This window comes from Cryptotermes secundus, unplaced genomic scaffold (genome assembly GCF_002891405.2).
Source record: "Cryptotermes secundus unplaced genomic scaffold, Csec_1.0 scaffold558, whole genome shotgun sequence".
NCBI classification, from domain to species: Eukaryota; Metazoa; Arthropoda; class Insecta; order Blattodea; family Kalotermitidae; genus Cryptotermes; species Cryptotermes secundus.
This window is the reverse complement of record NW_019737989.1, coordinates 472,989-482,066: the sequence shown is the minus strand read 5'-3', so window position 1 is coordinate 482,066 and position 9,078 is coordinate 472,989. Positions and strand designations below refer to the sequence as shown.

The 9,078-nt window shown below is 41.3% G+C and overlaps 1 protein-coding gene across 1 annotated transcript in view; it reads right to left on the bottom strand.

Moving 5' to 3' along the window:
* Positions 1 to 4,505: 4,505 nt before the first annotated feature.
* The window catches only part of LOC111870640 (carboxypeptidase N subunit 2), a 364,124-nt gene continuing 359,551 nt past the window's right edge, over positions 4,506 to 9,078 (bottom strand). Inside the window, exon 6 of the mRNA XM_023863101.2 lies at positions 4,506 to 7,371. Coding sequence (XP_023718869.1) covers positions 6,124 to 7,371 — 1,248 coding nt within the window. The 3' untranslated portion in view covers positions 4,506 to 6,123. The remainder of the gene's footprint in view (positions 7,372 to 9,078) is intronic.

Sequence of the window (9,078 nt, the reverse complement as noted above, 5' to 3'; positions counted from 1 at the left end):
ACAACAAAAAGTAATATGTAACAAAACTGCAACTACAGGGGCTCGAGGGCAACTGACCGTATGATTTAAAACCGTCTAATGTGAAAGGGTGCATTTGATCTCGTACACCACTGAGTTATCGGTCGCCGTCCGGGCGCCGTATGTTGTAGTGGCAGTGGACGGCTGCTGCACGGCACAGTGACGGCATTTTGCCGTCACCGTGTAATGTGAAAGGGCCCATGCTCTTCTTCACTCCACTGAAAGAATGTCGCCGTTCGAGTTTTTGCCGTGCGGTCAAAACCGTATAGTGTGAAAAGAGCCTTAGACCGCTCGGCGACCGTGACCGGCTAGAGACAATCTAACCTTTGTTAATATGAGACCACAAACATTCAGATGATAGGACAGGAAAATGATGAATTGGAAATGATTTTGTAGAAAACGGTAGTGGCACAGTCGAGGTACCTTCCTGGAATTTTCCTGAAAGGCGTGAGGAAAACCATGAAATACGTCAGTAGGAAAATTGGCGCTGCCGTAGAGATTGAAAACAAGCACTTCCCGAATATAAGTTTAGAGAAATGTTGAGGACCAGGCTGGTCCCTCTTGTCTCGGTAGTTATGTTGCAAAGCATCCTAAATAGGAACACAGCTTATGCTTTAAAACTGTAACGTCGTAGCTATGAAAGCATGAACAATTTTCATGAATATTTATTAAACTCCATAGATGATGACAAGTAGAAGATAAGGGCCGTTAGTTTCTAGTGACATGCTCGTCAAATGTGCCATGTGATCAATTGTAGACACACACACAATTATTTGCCCAATTGATTATTTGTGTCGTCACATAACAGCAACCCATGTTTCGTGCTGACTACTGGTACGATATATCGTTCGTGTGGCAGTCCCGGCAATGGCGTATGAAGCGATTCACAGAGTGATATGACATCCTTTATGAAACGCATGCAACATCATGGCCTTCCCACATTGATCGTTAAGGAAGGAGAACAAGAGAATTATTGATGTATACTATTCGTTACACGAGGTCTATGAAAGAAGTCGCCGCTAGGACAGCAATCTCAAAGCCTCCTTTCCTGTCACAAAAGGTATATTGACCTATACGTCTACTGATATTGTTCCTTTATTTTATTTTTGCGAAAAACTTATTGTTTAGGAACATATTTTGTCGACATTAATTTTATTGGATATAAACTTACATTATCACATTAAGCCGCCCCATAGCTCAAGCGGCTAGTCGCTGGCTTTCCTCCGCGGCGGTCCGGATCCAATCCCGGGTCTGATCAAGTGGGATTTGTGGTGGACAAATTGACGCTTGGGTAGGTTTTCTCCGAGTACTTCGGTTTCCCCCGCCAATCTTCATTCCAACAACTGCTCCACAATCACCCTCACCTATCATCTGGGGCTCGTACAATAGGCCAGAAGTGGCCGCAGTACAATGGACTTAGTCCCACCCCACTAGCAATAAAAAAAAATACAGTACCACACTGTCAACATGCATATTTTTGTTCTGGGGGCAAAGCAGCCGGGGCGTGAAACGGGTAATTCACCTCCATTTAATGCCGAGATCAAGAATGGTGCAGCAACACATCCACTCCCTCCTGCACCTCCGTGGTATGGCGTTTAATTGGTTAAGCACAGGGACAGCTTTAACTTTTGCCTTTACTTGTCAGTATGGCTTACTTTGCAAATAATTTAATGAGCTCTTCGAATATATGTATTTAGCAATAATCTTCTGCAATTTTGTGTCATGTGACAAAATTCACGCTATCTTAACCATGTAATCAAAATACACAGCTATTACAAATTATTTGGGTGGTCGGAAATCATCTTTAAGAAATGAATCCTGTTGTATTTTCTATATATTTGTTGTGTTGGGACGCAAACAAAACGAAGTGATATCAGTGTATTCTCGAAAGGGCTACAGACACAAATATGAAAGAATTTTAAAAGAGTAAGGAAATCATGAATTTTAACTAGGGACTTTCGGTACTTCCTCCATGAAACACTCTGCAAACTTCAACGTCATGTAAAAATTCTTCCCATTTTCGCCGCAACTGTGACCCTTCGACTTTAACTATGGTTTGTGAAATTTGGTCTCGAAGTGACTGTTGCATCAGAGGTTGGTGTATGCATTTCCTCCTACGTAGATGTCGCATGGAGTAAGGTCCGCAGATTTGGGGCAGGGGGGGAGGCAATCTCGCCAATCTCATTTCATAAGACCTCAAGCAATATTGTGCATTTTGAACATGAGCCGCCATTTTCATTTGATAGTGATCGGCTGAAATTAAGATTGCTTGCCAAAGAAAAGTTTATGAGTTTGCTTATAGCTTTCAAGTTATTTCATTCGTGTGTCTGCAACACTTTCTAAATTACACTGATTCGTTAACACCCAAATAATTTATAATTTTTTCCCCTTGGCACTACAGCCCCAGTGGGCCTAGACCTACCTCCATGAACTTCTTCGTTCAATTAGGGTTTTTCTTGATCTTACACATTCGGTAGGACTCCTTGGGCGGGTGATCAGCTCTTCGTAAGGCCTCTACCTGTACATAAACACAGAAAAACGCACACACACAAACTAAACATCCATGCCCTATGTGGGATTCGAACCCACGATCCCGGTTTCCAAGCGAACGAAGACAGTACATGCCTTAGACCACTCGGCTACCGTGACCGGCAAATAATTTATAATATCCCCTATTTATTACTGAAATATATAATCGTGAATATTTAGTCGACCAAATGGATTAGTTCTATCAAGATTTTCATAAAACCAGGGAATTCCTTGTAAAACTTAACGGTTTTCCGATCAGTTTATTCTCATGGTAGAGAGTAGGTAAAGTCTGTTAGATGGACAGCAACGGGGAAAGAAGGAAACCGAAAAAGTGGCTAAATTGATTAGGATAGGCAAGAGCGGTACAGAAGCTGGTTACGAGGCACAAAAGAATAAACTGCTCCGTACAGAATCTGGAGGGAAGAGCTATAAAGTTGACCCAGAATTCCCCGTTGATTTGCAGAATACACAGTACGAGAAACATTGTGTATACGATTCAGTGGGAATGTTGATAAAATAAGTTGGAACTGTTATGTAATTCAACTGAACACAAGTGGCTTCCTGGTGTAGAATTTTAAGTGTGTACTCTTCCTAAATTCATTCCACGTTCATTTACGTTTCCTTTAGAGGGAAAGAATTTATAAATAACGATTGTGTGTGCATGTTTCAGTGCAAAGGTGGTTAGAGATATAGAACACTAGAATTTGCATTTGAGCTAGATAAATGACTAACGTTAATAATTAATATGTTTAGGCAAAGGTTCTGAAGAATTGTTGCTTTTCCATCCTTACGTAAAATTTCAGAGCGTGTACGTTCTAGCTAGATTTCCTTGTATCATGAGAGGATATACTTGGGCTGTTGTGTATAATACTGTGCAGTTTGTTATGCAATTTCATGTCTAATTTTGCGTTCTATTTAGTTAATTTGCATTCCACCCATAAATATCGTCCATCTAGAAGACGAGAGAGAAGACAATTTGAGGTTTTTAGGCGGTGACTATGAAGAATTCCGTCTTCTAGGATGTGACGCCGTGTAGATCTTGTGTGAACCGACGTTTCGGAGGAATATATGGCCTCCATCTTTAGGGTAGAAAATCTACGGTCGAGGGAGTCTGCAGCCACACACACTGAAGCTGGTTCCCCGCTCGCGGACTTTTATACCTTGAAGATGGAAGCGATACGTTCCTCCTAAACGTCGGTTCACAGAAGATTTACACGCGCCACATCCCAGCAGACGGCATTCTTCAGAGACATAGGAAGATCAAGAGAAGGGTCGAACGAATGTAACAATATTAGAAACCGAAATAAGCAATTCGCCTGATCCATAATTTCATGATGATGATAACTCACTTTAATTTAAAATTTAATTAAGAAGCTAATTAAATGGTAATACACGTGTATATGCCTTTTGAACGACACATTTTGATGATATAAGGAAAATGCTTTCAACTGATATAGAAACTGAAATATCTATACGGTTTTACGCAGTATTTGCAGAAATACTTAATAATTTCCAGAAGATTAACATTTCGCATCTCATATGTTCCTCCTCGAGGACCAGCGCCTTATCGTAGAGAGCAGGTTGGTGCTCCCCAGTTACCCGGAGAGCTATGATGGCAAGGGTAGGACCATCCATGCAAAAATGTGAAATTGTAGAGGCCAGGCGAAGTGTAGTCCCTGGTACACCAGGTCGGGGTTTGGACGTGGGGATGAATAATATTACATAAGATTACATATGTCACGCCGGAATATTCTCCAGATTAATGATATGACACTGTTATGCGTTTCGTAACTGCATGAATTACACTCCGCTACATGAAATTACACGTAGACAGGAAAGGACGGCATGCAAGAACGAAAGGCACTTTGCACACTGTCTACTGTCATCATCTTCTGTGTTCAAGGTTCAGGTAAACAAATTTCAATCTTGCTCAGTAGTAGTAGATATATGTCCCGTTATGTTTATTAGGCTTAGGAAATAATTCAGTACAAATATAGAGCAGGGCATGAACTTATAACATAGGGCAATGCAGGAGTCAGTACCACAGACGAATCAGACTCTAATAGAATAAAATATTTGAGCCCTCCTCAGAATACAAAGAGTTAGGGGGTGAAAACAGTAAATCAAAATTAACGACTATGATTTCTGAACTTTTAAAAAAATTATTTTATTGTATTTTAATTCTCTGTCGGAGTAATTTTACACTGGAAAGGAACCATATGCACTTTAGGTCCATTAAAATATCTGTTGTGTTATCAGCTAGTTATGTAGGCATTAGATACCATTACGAGAAATGTAAATTACTCGCAAAACATTTACAAAATCATAATCAACTGTAACTGTCCCCCTGTGATCTCGCAAAAGTTTATAGCGGAATGATAAGCGTGGTCCCATAAGAAAAATCACACAGAAAATGGCACGCTTGGATTTGGAATAGCAAATTCGCTCTCATCACATGATATGCACTGAGAATTTTGGGACATAATATTTAGTTACGCCTGTTAGTTGTCTTTCTAGCTTTAACCAAACCGTTCATGGCAACTTGGACAATTAACAAAACATGTTTTCTTTGATCTTTAAAAGAGATTAAAAATAGAATTTTCTGGGTTGAAAACACTTCATTTTCCTCACGGAAACTGTATGCTAAATAATTAATCAAATTCTATTTCTATATAAAAGATATTCTTTACTATTTACACTGTCTGCCTTCAGCACATTTCACATTATCCTGTCCTTTTCGTAGTGTGCAGCACAACTATAAATATGGCAGAATAAAATATAGAATGAGTATTCAAATCGATTATATAGCTTATGTACATTGTATGTACTTTTTGTTACATAGTTAATCATTCCTTGCACTCACAGTGTCTATGTCGGAACCTTTATATATAAAAACTCTTCAATAAAATAAAGCTTCTGAGGTTTATCTTCTTAACAATTTTGTGTTTGGAAGCTCAGTACACTTCTGACACCATTGCACCCTCAGTGGCACCATGACTTGAGGAAGGGAGAAAAGATCGTTAATTAAACCAAAGGGTGGAAATAAGAGTCACTCCTGCAATAATAAGAATTCTCTTAAAAATAAGAGGGCGAAAAGGGTTCCTCCCTCCAGCCAGGTCCTCTTCACCTTACTCCACTGGTACAAGGTGCATGTCACTTTGCACTCGCGAAATTCCCTGCCTGTAGCTTCAGCAGAGTTGCTTGTCATATCGAAAATCAATTCCACACAGGCCTCTGATATCACTGTACGAGTATATTACGTGGACCTTTACTGTCTGTTAAGATCCAGTGATGGAAGTGAGTATATGGAAACACTTGACGAATCGTCTCAGAAAGAAAACAGATGGAAATCAATCGAGAATGGGGGTTCTTTCCTTAAAATTCGCACAGTAGCACTGAGGTCGAACAACAAAATGACCGAATGTCTCACAGTGTTTGATGTAAGTATTTCGTATGTACGTGGTTCACTTCAGTGACACTCACTCATGCCGTAAGTAGGTGGCGCCCCTCGTGGGGGACGTTAGTTTGTGCGAAATACTAGCAATGAGTTTCCACTGTGTCACTGAAGCGCACTACTCAGGTCCCATTAGTCAATGAATGCAGTTCCGTATCTTTCGTGATCCCATCAATAGTAGAAATAGACACCTTCTTCTTTCTCGGAGGTGGTTTCGTTATATCCAAGGGCACAATCTTGTATTTAATATCTCCGTTCTCATCAAGGATGGCGGCTGGATTCTCGAAGATGGCCTCATGTTCAGGTCCTCTCTGTTCTTCGTGTGTGTAATAGTGGGCTGCGTGGTGACGAGAATATGCGATACCTGCTAAGAGCGCTGCCCCCGTCAGAAGTACCAAGAGGAGAGCAGCGCCTGCCGCGAGGAGGCCTAACCGCGAGTGTTCTGCTAGGAAGTTGGTCGACACGATACCTCCACCACTTTCCATGTAGCCCAAACCGCCATCACTACTCGTGCACCACGATAATGAGGATCTGGACAGAGAGCCAAGTAATCTTCCTTCCAATGTGTACGGCGAAGCACATGTCAGCTCTCTCATGGCGACACCGACGGTGGTCTTGTTCATATAATTCAACATGTATGCCATGTGGCAGAGGTCGCATATCCATGGGTTTCCTTGTAGATGTATAGTCTTTATAGCGTCTAATCTCAATATCAGTCTCTCGTCCAAACCACGAAATCTATTTCTCGAGAGGTCAATTTCTTGTAACTTCTGAACCGGAGATAGTATCTGTGCCGGGAAGTGCGCAATGTTGTTGCCGGACAAATTGAGGTATCGTAGGTGTTCGTGGTACACGAAAAGCCCCAGTGGGAGATTAGTGATTCCCATGTCTGCTAAAGAAAGATCACGGAGTTTCTGAATGACCTGTAGTACGTATTTTACCTCTGACAGAGGAACTGAATTGCCACTGAGTTTCAACCGACGAAGCGACTCAGTTAGAGGAATAAAAGTAGCGGTTTCCAAGCGGTCCAGCTTGTTGTAACTTAAGTCCAACTCTTGTAGAGTGGTAAGATTTGCAAATGCTGTTGCGGTGACTTTAGCAAGACGATTTCGAGCAAGAGAAAGTGTCTGTAGGTCGATCTGTCCGCCGCTAGCCCCATTGTTACCGAATGTCCGTTCCAGCACAACAGACAGTTGATTTCCGTCCAACATGAGAAGCTGCAGGTTCCTCAGATACCGGAACTCATCTGATGTAACATATTTGAACTCGTTGTCACCCAGGTCGAGGTAGAGCAGGTCCGGCAGCAGGCGGTAGATAAGAGTATTGATGTTGGAGAGACCACAGCCTCGACATCGAAACACTCGCAGCTCCTGCAGAGCAAGATAACAACATTTAATATAGGTTATTTTTTGTAGAACAGAGTCAGACCTCATACCAACTCAGCAATTTCGGCAGGTCATAAAGACATTTCACTGCTACGTAAATACTTGTTATTTCTGAAGGGTAAGGAGACGTGGTAGCGTAGTCGGTATAGCGATTGGCTGCGAGCTGGACGACCTAGAAGTAGGAGTTCGAGTCCCGGTAGGGTCAAGAATCTTAACTTCTCCATGTATTCCAGACAAGATCTGGGGTCCATCCAACCTCCTATGCAATGGACTCTTTCCGGGGGTAAAGAGGCCGGGGTGTGAAGCTGACCACTCACCTCGAACTAGTGCAGAAGTCAAGAAAATATGTACCTACACATACAACACCCCAAACGTCTTCACGGGGTAGTGCTTAATTAGTTAAGCATATGGACAACTTCTTTACCTTTTATGAAGAGTGCTGTCTTCTGGATTATAACGCCGTGTAGTCCGTTGACAGTCAATTGCCATTTCGGAAGAACATATCGCATCCATCTTCAGAGTTATGCTTGCTACCTTCTTGCACCCTGGTTTCTTCAACGGTTTATTTTTCGAAACTGAATATGGAGACAAAATGTTCCTCCGAAACGTCCGTTGAGTTTCAACAGACTGCACGGCGTTGTACCCCGGAAGATAGAACTCTTCATAACCGTATCTATGAGAACCTCAAATCCTACGCTATTGATTATGTTCACCATTTCTCTTTCGCTAAGAGTTAAAGAGTAGTAGTTCGAAGCCGTAGCCTGTTTTACAGCACAATAATGGAGTCGAGATAAAATTATTTCTTGTTAGTACGTACAACGCCATGGAAACCTGTGGAGGCTAGAAGGAAGTGAGTAGTGAACTTCACGCTATGGCTGCTTTACCCAAGAGAATATATCCTCCAATAGCCATTTGCAACGGGCTGAGTGGGTGACTTGATGAAGGGAAATCCCCCCTTCCCCATCTTGGAAACTAACCATATTGCCTGACGTTTTACTGAGTGAGTTGACTCATATTATGGTTGAGCACCTCACAATTCACTTCAGTGAGAAACTTAAATTTTATAGTGATTATTTCCCGAAATATAATTGATATGCTGATGTTTGTAACAGAGACTCAGTGTGTTTCCTGAGGGGGAACTGAATTAATACATGAATTACATGAATTGTAGGCCTCTTAAACAAATGAAGATTTCATTAGGTATGTGAACCATTATATAAAATACTGTTCGAAGTAGATGCCGACATTTCAAGTCAAATATAAGGTAAAAGGGGTAAAGTTATCCCTATGCTTAGCTACTTAGGGCGTATCGGGGACTGGATATATAAATCCAAATATATCCATTGCGAAATTTAAATTCCATACTCAAAAGTGACGAGAATAAGTATTTATATTTTATTACTCTTAAAATTTACTGAATTGTCCGAATTTTTTGCTAGTGGAATCGTATTTTTATTTATTATTGTACTTAAGTAGTATAATTAGAATGATTAGGTCAAGGAGGATGAGATTGGCAGGGTATGTAGCACAAATGACGGAGAAGAGGAATGCATGTAGGATATTGGTGGGAAAGCCAGAAGGAAGACCACTGGGGAGACGAAGATGTAGGTGCGTGGTCAATATTAAAATGGATCTTAAGAGAGATAGGATGGGATGGTATGAACTGGATTGATCTGGCTCAGGATAGGGACC